Source organism: Scomber japonicus, chromosome 12, assembly GCF_027409825.1.
Source record: "Scomber japonicus isolate fScoJap1 chromosome 12, fScoJap1.pri, whole genome shotgun sequence".
In the NCBI taxonomy this organism is placed as follows: domain Eukaryota; kingdom Metazoa; phylum Chordata; class Actinopteri; order Scombriformes; family Scombridae; genus Scomber; species Scomber japonicus.
Genome location: NC_070589.1, coordinates 35,290,576 through 35,311,058, shown reverse-complemented (window position 1 = coordinate 35,311,058; position 20,483 = coordinate 35,290,576). Strand labels below are relative to the sequence as shown.

The following is a 20,483-nucleotide window of genomic DNA, read 5'->3' as shown; positions in this document are numbered from 1 at the left end:
GTGGTCCCACATGGTTTCTGATGAGTTTTAACGTTTGAAGCTTTTATCATCGGATCGTTCTGAATATGAGACGACGTTTGTTTCAGCGGCTGATTTCATAAAAAAAGACTCAGTGCAGATAAACTGTGACGTCGTCCTGATGGAAAGTTTCCTGAGTTTCATCGTCTTCATCGTCTTCATCTTCGTCACAGCTGACTGTCGGAGTCTGAACTCAGAGTCTCTGATCTGACTCTCTTCCAAACCACTGAGTCAAACATCGTCTCGTATTCGCTGATCAGAATTTAAACGGGTATAAAAAGTCGAGTTCTGATGATGGAAACATAAAAACCTGATTCTGGTTCAAACAGCTGACAGGAAGTCGTTTCTGATTGGCTGACAGGTGACGCAGTGACTCAGGCGTTCGTCATGATTGAGACGTTTTAAAGACGCGTCGCTGTGAAGCAGCAGAAGTTCAAACTAAAGGCGTCAGACTGCGAGACGTCACTCAGTCCGTTGGTCAAATAAATACGTGGAAGGTAAAAGGAGGTTCAGTTCATGGCGCCGCTCCGTTAAGACATTTTGGTTTCAGACCCGTTAACGGAGAGAACGCCGCCGCTCGTCTCGGTTTAAAGTGACGACATCACCGTGGCAGCGCCGTCCCTCCGGCGGGCGGCGCTGAGATTTGGCAGCTGGTAGATTTTGGTTGTGACGGGCGGCGGGAGGCTTTAACGGGGGTGGGGCGGGCGGGGGGGTACGGCAGCCCTGCAGGGTCACCAGTAGAAGGAGCGGGACAGGAAGTTGGCGGCGGCGCCCAGCCAGGTGGCTCCGTCTCCGCCCGTTCCCACCCGGGTCACCGCCTTGTCCGGATCCTGAGACGGACTCTCGTCTTCGGGCAGGTAGTCCGGCAGGTCCACGTTCTGCTCCACCGACACGGAGCCGTCCTCCGAGAACGGGATCAACACCTGGAGACGGGGGGGGGGGGTGACAGTCATTACATGTCAATGTTATAAAGGGTCGGTAGTTTGACTTAGTCTGAAGATCTTTTCCTTTAAACTCTGATGTTTCTATAACCCTAACCCTATAAAACAGTCTTTAGAAAGTATGAAGAGACAGTTTAACTTTAACTTGTTAGCTTGTTAGCTTGTTAGCTTGTTAGCTTGTTAGCTTCCAGTTGGTCACAGCAGCTTAAAGCCTTAAAGAGACTCTGACAGTAACCAGCTGTGTTGGTAGCAGAGCGCTCAAAGCAAGGGGACAATAATTATAATAATAATGATTTTACTGTATGGTGTAATTAATAGTAGCTGTGATTTATTTTAGTCCTTATGAATAATTTTCCAAAAAGAATGCACACAGAGATAATGAAATAAATAACTAAACAGACTCCCCATAAAGTTTGGGTTAAACAGTTTTTGACCCAGTGGCTGAGACTCTGCTGCCACCTGCTGGTACGAAGCGTTACTGCAGCAGATTCATCACTGTTAGATTCTGCTGCTCTACAACTTAATGACCAACGCTGTGCTATATTAGTATTTAATGTATAATACCAATTTCAACTCAACGGTATAATATACATATAATATAAAAGTATATTAAAGTATTTTATACATACATATATATTATATGTATTAATGTATTATACTTTAATCTGTAACAACAGTATCATCTCTGGTTTGTTACCACTCGATATTAATATTACTGCTCTGCTGTAAATTATTATTATTATTTATTTATACTATTATTGCTGCTAGATGGATGGATAGATAGATAGATAGATAGATAGATGGATAGATGGATGGATAGATAGATAGATAGATAGATAGATAGATAGATGGATAGATGGATAGATGGATAGATGGATAGATGGATGGATAAATAGATGGATGGATAGATGGATAGATGGATAGATGGATAGATGGATAGATAGATAGATGGATGGATAGATGGATAGATGGATAGATGGATAGATGGATGATAGATGGATGATAGATGGACGGATGGATGGATGGATGGATGGATGGATAGATATATAGATAGATAGATAGATGGATGGACTCAAACTGACCTCGTCTCCGTTCTCTCCTTTCACCACCTGCTGAGCCGTCATCACCTCCGTAGATGCGATCGCACACGCCAAAGCCTGAGGAGAACACTTCCTGTTATCTACCGAACACTTCCTGTCATCTACCGAACACTTCCTGTCTTCTACCGAACACTTCCTGTTATCTACAGATCATTGATCAGTATCAATCAGCTAATGACATCATCAGTTCACAGACTTAAAAGGATCCTGAGACGTCAGATGATGTTTGAGGTTTCAATCAATCAATCATTATTGATACAGCACTATGCAGTTGTCATCCTCTCCCAGTTGCCCCGGTCCTCTCCCAGTTGCCCCGGTCCTCTCCCAGTTGCCCCGGGTACCGGTCCTGTCTATGACTCCAACCCTTAGTGTCATGTCTGTTCTTCTTTCTACATTAAAATCTGACTTTTTCTTTTTCTCTGCTTCGTTTTCTTGTTTAGTTTCTGTAACTTGAAGAACCTGTTATTAGAGCAGGTTCTGTTTCAGGTCCAGGTTCAGGTTCTGGTTCAGGTTCTGGACTCACCTCGGCCTTCAGGTCTGAGCGGATCCTAACGATGCATCTCTTCACAGCCATCTGGAAGGTGAAGCTGATCACTCCTCGGATCTTCAGCAGAGCTTCTTCACACAGACTCCGGCGGCCCTGAAACAACATCAACAAAAACCTGAATGAGTGAATCTGAAAGCTCTCAATGGTCAGGCTCCATCACATCTTAAAGAGCTCATAGAACCTTATGAACCTACTAGAACACTGCGCTCCCAGCTCATAGAACCTTATGAACCTACTAGAACACTGCGCTCCCAGCTCATAGAACCTTATGAACCTACTAGAACACTGTGCTCCCAGCTCATAGAACCTTATGAACCTACTAGAACACTGCGCTCCCAGCTCATAGAACCTTATGAACCTACTAGAACACTGCGCTCCCAGCTCATAGAACCTCATGAACCTACTAGAACACTGCGCTCATAGAACCTTATGAACCTACTAGAACACTGTGCTCCCAGCTCATAGAACCTTATGAACCTACTAGAACACTGCGCTCCCAGCTCATAGAACCTTATGAACCTACTAGAACACTGTGCTCCCAGCTCATAGAACCTTATGAACCTACTAGAACACTGTGCTCCCAGCTCATAGAACCTTATGAACCTACTAGAACACTGCGCTCCCAGCTCATAGAACCTTATGAACCTACTAGAACACTGTGCTCCCAGCTCATAGAACCTTATGAACCTACTAGAACACTGTGCTCCCAGCTCATAGAACCTTATGAACCTACTAGAACACTGTGCTCCCAGCGCATAGAACCTTATGGACCTACTAGAACACTGCGCTCCCAGCATGCAGGTCTACTTGTGGTTCCTAGTATCTCTAAAAGTAGAACAGGAGGCAGAGCCTTCAGTTCTCAGGTTCCTCTCCTGTAAACTTTGTTGTGATTTGGTGCTTTATAAATAAAGATTGAATGAATGAATGAAGGAGTGAGTGAATGAATGAGTGAATAAATGAGTGAATGAATGAATGAAGGAGTGAATGAAGGAGTGAATGAAGGAGTGAACGAGTGAATGAAGGAGTGAACGAGTGAATGAAGGAGTGAACGAGTGAATGAATGAATTAATGACTGAATGAATGAGTGAATGAATGAGTGAATAAATGAATGAGTGAGTGAACGAATGAGTGAATGAATTAGTGAATGAATGAGTGAATAAATAAATGAGTGAGTGAACGAATGAGTGAAGGAGTGATTGATTGAATGAATGACTGAATGAATGAATGAGTGAATGAAGGAGTGAATGAAGGAGTGAATGAAGGAGTGAATGAATGAAGGAGTGAATGAAGGAGTGAATGAAGGAGTGAATGAACGAAGGAGTGAATGAAGGAGTGAATGAAGGAGTGAATGAATGAAGGAGTGAATGAAGGAGTGAATGAAGGAGTGAATGAACGAAGGAGTGAATGAAGGAGTGAATGAATGAAGGAGTGAATGAATGAAGGAGTGAATGAAGGAGTGAATGAATGAAGGAGTGAATGAAGGAGTGAATGAAGGAGTGAATGAATGAAGGAGTGAATGAAGGAGTGAATGAATGAATGAATGAGTGAATGAGTGAATGAAGGAGTGAATAAATGAGTGAGTGAACGAGTGAATGCCCCCTCACAGAGTCGTCCAGCCCGTTGATGTGCAGCACCACCGTCTTCGCTCTCTTGTTGCTCGAGCCGAGGAAGAACTGAGCTTTCCTTCGTCCGCTCTGCGACTCGTCGGCCGGCTCGGCGTCGGCGGCGCCGGACGCCTGCAGCAGCTCGTAGATCTCTGAGGCCAGCAGCTTAGTCTCCCCCGGGGTGGTCGACCTGAGACACACACACACACACACACACACAGACACACACACACACACACACACACACACACAGAGACTCAGCGCTGTGTGACTCAGCCAGGATGGAGGTAATAGGAGGTAAAGAAGGATGGAGGGAGTAAAAGGAGGTAAAGAGAGGATGGAGGGAGTAATAGGAGGTGAAGAGAGGATGGAGGGAGTAATAGGAGGTGAAGAGAGGATGGAGGGAGTAATAGGAGGTGAAGCCAGGATGGAGGGAGTAAAAGGAGGTAAAGAAGGATGGAGGGAGTAAAAGGAGGTAAAGAGAGGATGGAGGGAGTAAAAGGAGGTGAAGAGAGGATGGAGGGAGTAAAAGGAGGTGAAGAAGGATGGAGGGAGTAAAAGGAGGTAAAGAAGGATGGAGGGAGTAAAAGGAGGTAAAGAAGGATGGAGGGAGTAAAAGGAGGTAAAGAAGGATGGAGGGAGTAAAAGGAGGTAAAGAAGGATGGAGGGAGTAAAAGGAGGTAAAGAGAGGATGGAGGGAGTAAAAGGAGGTGAAGAGAGGATGGAGGGAGTAAAAGGAGGTGAAGAAGGATGGAGGGAGTAAAAGGAGGTAAAGAAGGATGGAGGGAGTAAAAGGAGGTAAAGAAGGATGGAGGGAGTAATAGGAGGTGAAGAGAGGATGGAGGGAGTAAAAGGAGGTAAAGAGAGGATGGAGGGAGTAAAAGGAGGTAAAGAAGGATGGAGGGGGTAAAAGGAGGTAAAGAAGGATGGAGGGAGTAAAAGGAGGTAAAGAGAGGATGGAGGGAGTAAAAGGAGGTAAAGAAGGATGGAGGGAGTAATAGGAGGTAACGTTTTCTCACTTCTGGACGACGTTCTGCAGACTCAGCATCATCCCCAGCTCGCCCTTCAGCTTCTCCTGATTGGCTCTGCACTCCGCCAGGTAACGCACCGCCTGGGACCACCACCAATCAGAGAGCAGATAGACACACACACACACACACACACACACACACACACACACACACACACACACACACGAGTCACTTCAGAGTCACTTTAATATATTGATTATATTGAACTGGGCGTAACCTCCATGATGTCTTGCTGCGGAGTTCAGTTTGAATTTAGTCCCTCCCTTCCTTCCTTCCTTCCTTCCTTCCTTCCTTCCTTCCTTCCTTCCTTCCTTCCCTCCTTCCTTCCTTCCTTCTTCCTCCCTTCCTTCCTTGACTCTCTTATTGATCTTTTTTTAATATATTGATTATATTGAACTGGTCGTAACCTCCATGATGTCTTGCTGCGGAGTTCAGTTTGAATTTAGTCCCTCCCTTCCTTCCTTCCTTCCTTCTTTCCTACCTTCCTCCCTCCCTCCCTCCCTTCCTTCCTTCCTTCCTTCCTTCCCTCCTTCCTTCCTTCCTTCCCTCCCTCCTTGACTCTCTTATTGATCTTTTTTTAATATATTGATTATATTGAACTGGGCGTAACCTCCATGATGTCTTGCTGCGGAGTTCAGTTTGAATTTAGTCCCTCCCTTCCTTCCTTCCTTCTTTCCTACCTTCCTTCCTCCCTCCCTCCCTCCCTTCCTTCCTTCCTTCCTTCCTTCCTTCCTTCCTTCCTTCCTTCCCTCCTTGACTCTCTTATTGATCTTTTTTTAATATATTGATTATATTGAACTGGGCGTAACGTCCATGCTGTCTTGCTGCGGAGTTCAGTTTGAATTTAGTCCCTCCCTTCCTTCCTTCCTTCTTTCCTACCTTCCTTCCTCCCTCCCTTCCTTCCTTCCCTCCTTCCTTCCTTCCTTCTTCCTCCCTTCCTTCCTTGACTCTCTTATTGATCTTTTTTTAATATATTGATTATATTGAACTGGTCGTAACCTCCATGCTGTCTTGCTGCGGAGTTCAGTTTGAATTTAGTCCCTCCCTTCCTTCCTTCCTTCCTTCCTTCCTTCCTTCCTTCTGTCCTTCCTTCCTTCCTCCCTCCCTCCCTCCCTTCTGTCCTTCCTTCCTTCCTTCCTTCCCTCCTTCCTTCCTTCCTTCTTCCTCCCTTCCTTCCTTGACTCTCTTATTGATCTTTTTTTAATATATTGATTATATTGAACTGGGCGTAATGTCCATGCTGTCTTGCTGCGGAGTTCAGTCTGAAGTTAGTCGCTCCCTTCCTTCCTTGCTTCCTTCCTTCCTTCCTTCTGTCCTTCCTTCCTTCCTCCCTCTCTCCCTTCTGTCCTTTCGTCCTTCCTTCTTTCCCTCCTTGACTCTCTTATTGATCTTTTTTTTAATATATTGATTATATTGAACTGGTCGTAACCTCCATGCTGTCTTGCTGCGGAGTTCAGTCTGAATTTATCTATAACCTTCGTGTCGTCCTCCCTTCCTTCCTTCCTTCCCTCCTTCCTTCCTTACTTCCTTCCTTGACTCTCTTATTGATCTTTTTTTTAATATATTGATTATATTGAACTGGTCGTAACCTCCATGCTGTCTTGCTGCGGAGTTCAGTCTGAATTCAGTCCCTCCCTTCCTTCCCTCCTTCTTTCCTACCTTCCTTCCTTCCTTCTTTCCTACCTTCCTCTCTCCCTTCCTTCTGTCCTTCCCTCCCTCCCTTCCTTCCTTTATTCTTTCTTTCCTTCCTCCCTTCATTCCTTCCTTCCTTCCTTTATTCCTCCCTCCCTCCCTTCTTTCCTACCTTCCTTCCTTCCTAATTTATGGATTCATCATGTTTATCACAGTCAGACTAACTTCCTGTGTGGTCAGACTAACTTCCTGTGTGGTCAGACTAACTTCCTGTGTGGTCAGACTAACTTCCTGTGGTCTCACCAGCAGAGCGGAGTAGACCACCTGAGGGTTGGGGTGGTCCAGGAACAGGATGAGACCCGGCAGGCAGCCCTGGTCCTGGACGATCGCTCGCCGGTTCATCGGGTCGGCGGCGAGATCCCTCAGCTGGTTCACCACGGAGAGGGCGTCGGGCTGCATGGTTACCATGGCTACACATATACACACAAACCTGTTATACACACACATACACACAAACGTTATATACACACACACACACACACACACACACACACACACACACACACACCTGTTATACACACACACTCACCATGGCTGCTCACACACACACTCACTCACACACACACACACACACACACACACCTGTTATACATACACTCACTCACACACACACACACACCTACCTACGTTACCTACACACACACACACACCAGTTACACACACACCAACACACACACACACACACACACACCCACCCACACACACACCTGTTACACACACACACACACACACACACCTGTTACACACACACACACACACACACACACACAGTATTGACAGCTCTAACTGGCACGCGGCTCACCTCTCTCCGGTTAGCTTTTCCTCCGTTAACCGACCGGAAACGAGCTGTTAGCGGCAGCAGCAGATCACGTGGCTCAGAGTTAATATAAAACGCGTTAGTGGAGCTGTTAGTCCCGGTTAGTCCCGGTTAGTCCCGTTTATACCGACCGGAACACACCGGGCCGTTCTTCCTGCTGGAGAGACACCACGGCGGTGACGTCTCTACACCGCGCCTCATGATTGGATGGCGAGCGGCCACCTGATGTCACTGACCAATGAGCTGCTGCGTTGTTAGAGTTAAAGGTCCCAAACTGACGCACGAGCAGCTTCAGAGCTTCACAACAGAGACGTCACCGCCGGTGTGTCCAGCAGGAAGTACGGCCCGGTGTGTTCCGGTCGGTATAAACGGGACTAACCGGGACTAACAGCTCCACTAACGCGTTTCATATGAACTGTGAGCTCCGCTGGAGTCAGGAGGAGAAGCAGGAAGTGACCTGCAGCCAGAAGGTAAATGTTTCAGGTGTCTGAACTTTACTTTCCCTCCCGAACCCTGAACACGAACATCTGGACTTTCTGCTCCTCGCGCTGTCAAACAGACTCGTTACTAGTTTATAAAGCAGACATGACGTCATGTTAGTTCACCTCTAAATGTGCAGACAGGAAACTCTATATGAGCACTGAGCTCACTTTACACTGCTACAATACCAATATATATATTACATATATTATATATATATATATTATATCATATAACAGCAGTCTGTGACAGTGAGTCAGTGAGGAGAGTTTATATTATATATTTATGTCCAGTGATGTTTTCCTGTGTTAATAAAAGAGGAAAACTTTTTTCATCTAGCAGAATTATCAGGAGGCAAAAATACATTTTAACTTTTATACTTGGGTTCATTTCAGAGTCTGAACTTTCTGACTGTTACTGAGTAAAGGAGCTGAACCACTTCTTCTACTTTGACTCTGTTTTACACCAGTATCTGAACTTCTACTAAACTTCTTCTTCTGTTTTCTTTAATAATTTTCAGACTTTAATGTGAAGAAGAAGAAGAAGCAGAAGAAGAAGAGGTCCTCCTGCTAGCAGTTAGCCTGTTAGCTGCCCCGTAATGGCGGAGCTGAACCGGCAGCTGCAGGAGTACCTGCTGCAGTCTAAAGGCGGGAAGACCGGGTCCCAGTCCGGCTCCAGCACCGCGGTGGACATGGACGGCGCCGAGCCGGTTTCGGGCAGCTGGTTCGGGCGCTGGTCCAGCCCGTGGTCCGGCGGCTCGGCCGGGCAGAGCTCCGGGAGCGGCGGCGGCGCTTCCTGGTCATGGTGGTCGGAGCCGGACCCGTGTCTGCCGGGCATGAGCCGGCGGCAGCGGCTGGTCGCCTCCGCGGTGTGCGGCGCATTTTCCGCGCTGTGCTTCGCGCTGTCTGCGCTGTACGCCCCGCTGCTGCTGCTGTACGCACGCAAGTTCGCGCTGCTGTGGTCGCTCGGGTCGCTGTTCGCCCTGGCGGCGGTGGCGGTGCTGCGGGGCCCCAGCAGGCTGGCCGCCGCCCTGCCCACCTCCCCCGGGGCCGCCGTGTACCTGTGCGCCCTCGTGGGGACTCTGTACGCGGCGCTGAGCCTCCACAGCACGGCGCTCACCGCGCTGGGAGCCGCGCTGCAGGTGGCGGTGATCCTCGGCTGCTTGGTGTCGCTGCTGCCGGGCGGCAGCGCCGGGCTCCGCTTCATGGGCGGCATGGCGGCGTCCGCCCTCAAACGCACCGTCACCGGGAAGACCATGTCGATCTGACCGAGAGCCAGACACCGGACACAGAGAGCCGTCAGGGGGCCTCCGGGGGCCGGTGAAGTGTTCCAGGGGCCGGTGAAGTGTTCCGGGGGCCGGTGAAGTGTTCCGGGGGCCGGTGAAGTGTTCCAGGGGCCGGTGAAGTGTTCCAGGGGCCGGTGAAGTGTTCCGGGGGCCGGTGAAGTGTTCCAGGGGCCGGTGAAGTGTTCCGGGGGCCGGTGAAGTGTTCCAGGGGCCGGTGAAGTGTTCCAGGGTCCCGGGTTAACCAGGACTCTGCTGCGGCTCCACACAGAAACATGAATGATGTAATCAGACTGATTATTGATTATTGGCTGCTGGGAGTCCGTCACTGAGGACCAAACTGACAATCTGACTCTTTATTTTGTATTTGAATCAGTAAACTGTTTGTTGTTCAGACCAGAAATAAAAAAGTTTACATGTTTCTCTAGAAAATCTGATCCTAGGTTTTTATTTGAAACGGATTAAATGAAACTTTGATGGCAGCTGGTCGAGTGGTTAGAGCCACATACGCAGACGACCCCGGTTCAAATCCCTCTGCCCCCCCCCCCCTCCTGTTTCCTGTCTACTGCTGAATAAAGGTGGACAAAAATATCTAAAGAAAAGAAAAAATAAATTAAACTTTGATCTCTAAGAGGATCACATGACTGCATTTAGAGAATATGAAACAATGAGTGTGAAGATCTGATGTACCAGCAGGTGGCAGCATCGCACTGCATACTACATCACTATAATACTGCAGTACTTTTACTGTAATACTGCATACTACATCACTATAATACTGCATACTACATCACTATAATACTGCAGTACTTTTACTGTAATACTGCATACTACATCACTATAATACTGCAATACTTTTACTGTAATACTGCATACTACATCACTATAATACTGCATACTACATCACTATAATACTGCAGTACTTTTACTGTAATACTGCATACTACATCACTATAATACTGCAGTACTTTTACTGTAATACTGCATACTACATCACTATAATACTGCATACTACATCACTATAATACTGCAGTACTTTTACTGTAATACTGCATACTACATCACTATAATACTGCAGTACTTTTACTGTAATACTGCATACTACATCACTATAATACTGCAGTACTTTTACTGTAATACTGCATACTACATCACTATAATACTGCAGTACTTTTACTGTAATACTGCATACTACATCACTATAATACTGCATACTACATCACTATAATACTGCATACTACATCACTATAATACTGCATACTACATCACTATAATACTGCAATACTTTTACTGTAATACTGCATACTACATCACTATAATACTGCATACTACATCACTATAATACTGCAGTACTTTTACTGTAATACTGCATACTACATCACTATAATACTGCAGTACTTTTACTGTAATACTGCATACTACATCACTATAATACTGCAGTACTTTTACTGTAATACTGCATACTACATCACTATAATACTGCAGTACTTTTACTGTAATACTGCATACTACATCACTATAATACTGCAGTACTTTTACTGTAATACTGCATACTACATGACTATAATACTGCAGTACTTTTACTGTAATACTGCATACTACATCACTATAATACTGCAGTACTTTTACTGTAATACTGCATACTACATCACTATAATACTGCAGTACTTTTACTGTAATACTGCATACTACATCACTATAATACTGCAGTACTTTTACTGTAATACTGCATACTACATCACTATAATACTGCAGTACTTTTACTGTAATACTGCATACTACATCACTATAATACTGCAGTACTTTTACTGTAATACTGCATACTACATCACTATAATACTTTTACTATAAGAGGAACACTCCACAGTTTAATGATCACACCTTAAATCAAGAGGAAGAAGAGTGAAGACAGTCATGGATTTCTAAACTCAGTCCAGTTGAGACAGAAAGTTTGAATTCATCAGATCAGACAGAGGTTTTCTGCTCTGCAGCCCACAGTGAAAGTAAACCCACAGTCTCTGTACAAAAACCTGACAGCTCCTCACTGCAGAAATGAGGAAGTCAATGAGCTTGATGCTGAGGAGAAGGGCTGTGCAGCAGAGAGGCTGTTTAGTTTCTTCATTCTACTGCAGTGGAAGAACATTGATCATCTGCTGTCTGTTTGCTTTCAACAACTCCAAAGACATGTTGCTTTACCTCTTTATACTTTTATCTCACTTTATAGGTGAGTGTTACAACACAGATCAAAGTCTCATTTTACCTGATGTATTAACCACATATCTGTTTTTCACAGCTGGATGATTTTATGGAAGTCAATTCACAAACAAACCTGCTGATTGTTCTCCTTTAATCAATCATCTTTATTGATTCATCTCTTCCTCTGCATGTTCTGTTCTTCCCCAGAGTGTAAAGGACAAGACAGAGTGAACCAGCCACGAGGAGATGTCATTGCTACTGAAGGACAGACAGTTACACTTAATTGTACATTTGAGACCAATTTCACTCCATATTTGTTCTGGTACAAACAAGAAGTAAATGATTTCCCAAAGTATGTTTTGCGACGTGATACTATTGGGGATGGAGATAATGCTGCAGAGTTCCCCAAAGACAGATTTGATGTTACACTCAACAAACCATCAGTTCCTCTAAAGATCTCCTTTGCTGCAGTGACAGACTCTGCTGTGTACTACTGTGCTCTGCAGCCCACAGTGACAGGAAACACCAAAACTCTGTACAAAAACCTTTGGAGCAAAGACAACAGAATACTCCACAACATCCACTAGAGGGAGTCACACACTGTTGATCAAGTTTTGAATCTCCACATATGTGACTCAGCCCTACAAAGACCCATCTGTATCCAACAGTGTGAAAGCTGCATTGTGATGGTGACTGCAGCATCATTTCCACAGCTGAATCACAGAAGTGTAGTAGAAGGGTTGAATCAGTCGACTCTTTCTCTCTTGATAATGATTCCTGTCTCTCAGCTCAAAGTATCTGCTGATGGACTGATCCCATAGCAGTGCTCTCTTTTCCGCACATTAAAATCTGTGCACCTCACTGCTGGAAACTCATTGGATCAACTTCAACATGAGGTCACATGAGGTCATGCATTGCTGTGGCACCAACACATTTAGGTGAATATGAGTTTGTCAGCAGGCTGATGGATCTCAGTGTTCAACTGAAACTTAACACAACTGAAAGCCGTGTTAAACTGTAATGAAGTTCATTATATTATAGGTGCTTCAAGAAGCTCTGGAGGGTATTTCCTGGCCCCGCCCACTGAGGTTCAACTCAACCAATGAGATTTGTGTCTCCAGAGCAGAAATGTTTGAGGAAGTCAAATCCCAATCAGCTTGATGCTGAGGAGAAGGGCTGTGCAGCAGAGAGGCTGTTTAGTTTCTTCATTCTACTGCAGTGGAAGAACATTGATCATCTGCTGTCTGTTTGCTTTCAACAACTCCAAAGACATGTTGCTTTACCTCTTTATACTTTTATCTCACTTTATAGGTGAGTGTTACAACACAGATCAGAGTCTCATTTTACCTGATGTATTAACCACATATCTGTTTTTCACAGCTGGATGATTTTGTGGAAGTCAATTCACAAACAAACCTGCTGATTGTTCTCCTTTAATCAATCATCTTTATTGATTCATCTCTTCCTCTGCATGTTCTGTTCTTCCCCAGAGTGTAAAGGACAAGACAAAGTGAACCAGCCACCAGAAGATGTCATTGCTACTGAAGGACAGACAGTTACACTTGGTTGTACTTTTGACACAACTAGAGCAAGTCCCACTTTGTTCTGGTACAAACAAGAAGTAAATGATTTCCCAAAGTTGTTACTGCAACGTTTCAAGTCTGCAACACCAGATAAACCTGCAGAGGAAGAGAGGATTGATGCTACAGTAGACGGGACATCAGTTCCTCTGAAGATCCAGAAGCTGCAGCTGTCTGACTCTGCTGTGTACTACTGTGCTCTGCAGCCCACAGTGACAGGAAACACCAAAACTCTGTACAAAAACCTTTGGAGCAAAGACAACAGAATACTCCACAACATCCACTAGAGGGAGTCACACACTGTTAAACTTCAGAGGTTTGCTATCAAACAGTCTAGATTCTTTTCCCTCATGAGACACAGCTGTGATGAAGACTTTTAGAAATGAATGTAATTTGACATATGAGTCTCCTCCTACTGACTTCAGAGGTGGCTGCATGGCAGAGAGCTGTTTGATTCCAGCTGTGAACATCAGACCAAACACAACTCACAAAACCACTCAACACTTATTCACACTGAACATTCAGTTACAGCATTTCACTTCTGGAAACATGGAAACACTCGCTGTCATTTTACTCTTTTCAACTCTTGTAGGTTGGTATGTTTTTGTCATTGTGTGATATTTTACAAATGATGGATATTTCACTCTGGAACACAACTTTAATACAACATGTTTCCTTCACTAGGTAACACCTTGGAAGATGATATTACAGCCAGCAGTGCTGAAGTGTTTTCATCAGAGGGACATAATGTTACTCTGTCCTGTAAATATTCAGTTAAAGCTGAAAATCTCCAGTGGTATCGACAAGATCCTGGATCAGCTCCTCAGTTCCTTCTATTGATCACTGATTCAACACCTCCTATTGTGGTGCATGCAAAACCTCCAAATCCTCGACTGACCGCTGAACTGAATAAGAAGAAAAATGAAGTCGTTCTGCAGATCTCCTCTGCTGCAGTGACAGACTCTGCTGTGTACTACTGTGCTCTACAGTGACAGGAAACACCAAAACTCTGTACAAAAACCTTTGGAGCAAAGACAACAGAATACTCCACAACATCCACTAGAGCGAGTCACACACTGTTAAATTTCAGAGGTCTGCATTTGCTGCAAGTACTTCCTTTGTTCTTGTTGATAAAATCTCCAAAGTGTCAGTGGACTCACGTTACACCACAAACAGACATTGTTCTGAGATGTGTATTCTCAGCACAACATCAATGTTCACATTGCCACTAAATACCAACAGCTGACATTGCACCGCCTCCTTTGAAGGAACCTCTCACCTCTTTGTGTCCTTCTTCCCACCTGTGGACCGTTTGCTCTGCACTGGACACCAAAATACAAAGTTAAGTTTATGGTCAGGAAAATAACCAACTACTGCATGTGCTGCTCATAACTGAAGAAAATAGGGCCCAACATGTTTCTGTTGGTGTAAACAACAGTTTGGGTGATGATAGTCTGGTTGTGCACAACTGGCCTAATTTTCCAGTCAGAGAAAACGCAGGAACTTCTCTCCTTCAGATGATGTCTTTATTTTCCAAACATGAAGTTATTCCAAGCATGAGGGCGTTGGCAATATTAGCTCATACAACGGTATGGTAGATATTGAATGTGTGGTTTATGATATCTGCAGCACAGAGTAATAATAATCATACTAACAAATAACTACAAGGGCTCAGTCAGGGCAGGAGCATTAGTGAAACAATAATATAGCATTGGCTTCAACAGCTAGAAAGTCACATGACTGGGAGTTGCATCATGCACCCTGAAATCTGCACTATTCTTAACAACACCAGATACAAGCTTACTTAGAACAGTTACTCTTATAAACAGGCAGTAACACTACAAAGTGTAACATCTAAACTGGGTTGCACATCAGCTTATTGACTAAATTAAGCCCCTCGTGAGCTGAGCTAACGGCCTGCTAATAACACAGGTGTATAAACACTGCTGTATTGACAATTAGTATTATAGTGCCATGTAGTCATAACGCCAGGTATTCATTATGATACTTACATTGTCACCAATACATTGTTGTAACAAAGGACATTAATAATAATAACAATGGGAGAACAGACCAGCGGAGTAAGGGGATTGAACTATCCACACTGTAAAGTCAGTCACTGCATGCATTGTGTGCATGCACACATCTCTGAGGCAGAGTGGGAGGGAATTTTATACAGTTGGTATTTGGACTACATTCCTCAGTGACTCCAAATTAAATTAGGAATTATTTAGTCAATAACTAATAAATCAATCATCAGCAGAAACAATTTAGTTCTCCAATGTGGATAAAATTGATGACATGCAGTTTTAAATTCAAACATTTCTAATGAACCTAACTGTTTCAGACACAAACATAATGTAACTGAACAGATGAACCTCACTGAGTACAGAACAACAAGAGGTTATTCGCTGGCTCCGCCCACTGAGGTTCAACTCAACCAATGAGATTATTTCTGTCTCCAGAGCAGAAATGTTTGAGGAAGTCAAATCCCAATCAGCTTGATGCTGAGGAGAAGGGCTGTGCAGCAGAGAGGCTGTTTAGTTTCTTCATTCTACTGCAGTGGAAGAACATTGATCATCTGCTGTCTGTTTGCTTTCAACAACTCCAAAGACATGTTGCTTTACCTCTTTATACTTTTATCTCACTTTATAGGTGAGTGTTAGAACACAGATCAAAGTCTCATTTTACCTGATGTATTAACCACATATCTGTTTTTCACAGCTGGATGATTTTGTGGAAGTCAATTCACAAACAGAAACAACATGTTGACTTTTTAATGCATTTTAAAATGACCAAAGATGACAGTAAAAGTCAAGAACCTCTGTTGAGTCTCTTTTAAAATCTCTTGCAGACTAACTGACATGAATGATTCATTTTGCAGCCATGGGCTCCATGAACAGCATAAAGCCAGAAAATACTGAAGAACATGTTGCAGAGGGAGGAAACATCAAGCTGTACTGTAGATATGAAGGTGCTATCTACAGTATCCAAGTGGTACCGACAATACCAGAGATCCAGACCAGAGTTCCTGCTCTACATCACACAGGATGGATTGATTCATCCAACTGATTCTGATTTCTCAGCTCACATTAACTCAACAGAGAAACGTGTTGATCTGCAGATCTCCTCTGCTGCAGTGACAGACTCTGCTGTGTACTACTGTGCTCTGCAGCCCACAGTGACAGGAAACACCAAAACTCTGTACAAAAACCTTTGGAGCAAAGACAACAGAATACTCCACAACATCCACTAGAGGGAGTGAAGGGAGGAGCAAAACTGTCACTGAAGTACAGAAAGACACAAACTTTCACTGTGGTGTTTCATACTAAACAACACACAGTTTCTTGTTGTCTTCAAGATGGTGTCAATGCAATTAAGTCTGTTTTCAACTGTGTTTCTGATCACACTAACAGGTAGGAGACACACTTCATATTTACTTCTATTGAAGTTTGCTTCAAAACTGAGCATGAAGTTGTACATATTCCTTTTATGAGTCTTTGACAACATGTTATAACAGAGTTATCTCTTCCTTTAGGTGTCAGCTGTGAAAAACTCACTCCAGTCAACAATGAAGAGTACAGTTTAGAAGGCAGCTCTGTTACTCTGTCATGTAAATATTCTACAGCTGATTACTTTTTCTGGTATCGACAATATTCAGGAAAACCACCAGAGTTCCTCATCTCTCATTTGAAGAATGGAGATGTGATTGAAAATCCAGTACCTGGACTGTTTGTTAACGTGACTGAAGCTGAAACCCAAATGGATCTTCATATGTCCTCTGCTGCAGTGACAGACTCTGCTGTGTACTACTGTGCTGTGAGGCCCACAGTGACAGGAAACACCAAAACTCTGTACAAAAACCTTTGGAGCAAAGACAACAGAATACTCCACAACATCCACTAGAGGGAGTCACACACTGTTGATTGAGTTTTTAATCTTAACATATGTGACTCAACCCTACAAAAGACCCATCTGTATCCAACAGTGTGAAAGCTGCATTATGATGGTGACTGCAGCATCATTTCCACAGCTGAATCACAGAAGTGTAACAGAAGGGTTGAATCGGTCGACTCTTTCTCTCTTGATAATGATTCCTGTCTCTCAGCTCAAAGTATCTGCTGATGTACTGATCCCATAGCAGCGCTCTCTTTTCCCCACATTAAAATCTGTGCACCTCACTGCTGGAAACTCATTGGACCAACTTCAACATGAGGTCACATGAGGTCATGTATTGCTGTGGCATCAACACATTTAGATGAATATGAGTTTGTCAGCAGGCTGATGAATCTCAGTGTTCAACTGAAACTTAACACAACTGAAAGCCGTGTTAAACTGTGATGAAGTTCATGATATTATTGGTGCTTCAAGAAGCTCTAGAGGGGATTTCCTTGCCCTGCCCACTGAGGTTCAACTCAACCAATGAGATTATTTCTGTCTCCAGAGCAGAAATGTTTGAGGAAGTCAAATCCCAATCAGCTTGATGCTGAGGAGAAGGGCTGTGCAGCAGAGAGGCTGTTTAGTTTCTTCATTCTACTGCAGTGGAAGAACATTGATCATCTGCTGTCTGTTTGCTTTCAACAACTCCAAAGACATGTTGCTTTACCTCTTTATACTTTTATCTCACTTTATAGGTGAGTGTTAGAACACAGATCAAAGTCTCATTTTACCTGATGCATTAACCACATATCTGTTTTTCACAGCTGGATGATTTTGTGGAAGTCAATTCACAAACAGAAACAACATGTTGGCTTTTTAATGCATTTTAAAATGATCAAAGATGACAGTAAAAGTCAAGAACCTCTGTTGAGTCTCTTTTAAAATCTCTTGCAGACTAACTGACATGAATGATTCATTTTGCAGCCATGGGCTCCATGAACAGCATTAGGCCAGAAAATACTGAAGAACATGTTGCAGAGGGAGGAAACATCAAGCTGTACTGTAGATATGAAGGTGCTATCAACAATATCCAGTGGTACCGACAATACCAGAGATCCAGACCAGAGTTCCTGCTCTACATCACAGAAAGCGGATTGATTTATCCAAATGATTCTGATTTCTCAGCTCACATTAACTCAGCAGTGAAACGTGTAGATCTGCAGATCTCCTCTGCTGCAGTGACAGACTCTGCTGTGTACTACTGTGCTCTGCGGCCCACAGTGACAGGAAACACCAAAACTCTGTACAAAAACCTTTGGAGCAAAGACAACAGAATACTCCACAACATCCACTAGAGGGAGTCACACACTGTTAAACTTCAGAGGTTTGCTATCAAACAGTCTAGATTCTTTTCCCTCATGAGACACAGCTGTGATGAAGACTTTTAGAAATGAATGTAATTTGACATATGAGTCTCCTCCTACTGACTGCAGAGGTGGCTGCATGGCAGAGAGCTGTTTGATTCCAGCTGTGAACATCAGACCAAACACAACTCACAAAACCACTCAACACTTATTCACACTGAACATTCAGTTACAGCATTTCACTTCTGGAAACATGGAAACACTCGCTGTCATTTTATTCTTTTCAACTCTTGTAGGTTGGTATGTTTTTGTCATTGTGTGATATTTTACAAATGATGGATATTTCACTCTGGAACACAACTTTAATACAATATGTTTCCTTCACTAGGTAACACCTTGGAAGATGATTTCTATAGAAATCAGTCAAATGAACAGTTGATCAGTTTGTGTCCACAGAGTAACACTGTACAGTTGACATTTTCCACTGTCTTCTCCTCTCAGCCTCATCAACAATGTTAGTCTAATGGCTTCATTTTCTCTACTTTTTCCAGGACTAATAGCTGGAGACAAAATCTATCCTCATCAACATGAAGTCAGTAAAAGAGAAGGAGAATCTGTCACACTCACATGTACATATGAGACAACTAGAAGCTATCCTCGCCTTTACTGGTACAAACATCATTCTGACCTTCAGGCACCTGAGTTTATACTCTGGAAAGGAGCTAAGTCAGAGAGTGGTGAATATATTCCTGCTAATAATAAAGATAGATATGGATCCAAAACATCGCCAACATCAACTGAGCTGACCATACAGAGACTAACCCTGGCAGACACAGCTCTCTACTACTGTGCTCTAGAAACACAGTGATAGAAAGTGTAGAAGAGGCTGTACAAAAACCTGAACACAGATATGTGACTACTCTTCAAAGAGGAGGGAAGTGGTATTCAAACCACAGCTTCATATCAGATGGATTCTGCTAATTCCTGTTTTATCAGAGTCACTGTGGTTACAGCTGCTAATGAAACACTGTGGGAGGATTCACATGAGCAGCAAATCCACATCAATGACAAACCAGCTGGATGATGCTTCAAACACAAGACACCATTTCTAATGTACTTTTCAAAGAGATCATGTAGCATCTCAAATACACACATACTCACATCAGGACAAACTGTTCAGTCTGTTAGTTTAAGTATCTTCATATTTGGATAGATTCTAATTTCTCTTTTAAATAACATACAAATCAAATATGTCAAAGGCTAAAATTAAAGCTTTCAAACGTTCAGTTCATCTGGAAAGTAAAGTCCTCTGAAACAGTGGAGACATCCATGAACACCATGATCATGTCACACTTTACTGTCTGACAAGCTGCTCCCAAGCTAATAATACAACCTGAAAGCCACTCACAAGCCTTCATTAACAAACTCCAAGAACCAAACCATCATCATTACTGTCACACTCTGCTAATATATCATCTGCTCATCGTTCCCATCACAAGAAGAGCTTTCAGTCAGTCAGTGTTCTCTGTCATTGCAGCTAAACAGTGGAAGAGAAGGAGGATCTGTCACACTCTGATGTCAATATGAGGCGATTCATAACTATATTTAGCTTTACTGATACAATCATTCTGACCTTTTGGCACCTCAGTTTATACTCTGGACAGGAGCAATGATCAATATATTCCTGATAATCCATATAAACCACAAACATCAGAAACATTGACTGAGCTGACCCACAGTGACAGAAAACAGCAAAAGTCAAACACAAGCTGACAGATTTTTGATGCTTCTCTAGTTTCACATGACAACAGATCAGTCATGTAAAAGCTGCTCCAGACAAAGTTTTCATGTTGACAATGAAGACATAAGAGAAGAAGAAAAGTCTTGTGATGGTGATATAACTGGTGGGATATCAGTATACACCCCCCCCCCCTCCCCACACCACTGCAGGG

General features: G+C 43.6%; 2 protein-coding genes across 3 annotated transcripts; one reads left to right on the top strand and one right to left on the bottom strand.

Annotated features, from left to right (window-relative positions):
- Positions 1–738: 738 nt before the first annotated feature.
- On the bottom strand, positions 739–7,341 carry LOC128369843 (armadillo repeat-containing protein 1-like). Its single transcript, XM_053330912.1, has 6 exons — positions 7,177–7,341; positions 5,230–5,321; positions 4,211–4,400; positions 2,583–2,699; positions 2,042–2,116; positions 739–941 (listed from the first exon to the last, which is right to left on the bottom strand). Exons 1-6 carry the CDS (start codon positions 7,339–7,341, stop codon positions 750–752), a joined length of 831 nt encoding a protein of 276 aa, XP_053186887.1. The 3' UTR covers positions 739–749.
- Positions 7,342–8,084: 743 nt separating this feature from the next.
- On the top strand, positions 8,085–9,947 carry LOC128369002 (vesicle transport protein SFT2C-like). 2 transcript variants are annotated; one of them, XM_053329949.1, is made up of 3 exons: positions 8,085–8,220; positions 8,751–9,556; positions 9,736–9,947. In XM_053329949.1, the coding sequence occupies exon 2, from the start codon at positions 8,829–8,831 to the stop codon at positions 9,495–9,497; it is 669 nt and encodes a 222-aa protein (XP_053185924.1). In that variant the 5' UTR covers positions 8,085–8,220; positions 8,751–8,828; the 3' UTR covers positions 9,498–9,556; positions 9,736–9,947. The 2 variants fall into 2 exon arrangements, with proteins under 2 accessions (XP_053185924.1, XP_053185925.1); XM_053329950.1 differs by having other exon boundaries at positions 8,101–8,233.
- Positions 9,948–20,483: the final 10,536 nt, after the last annotated feature.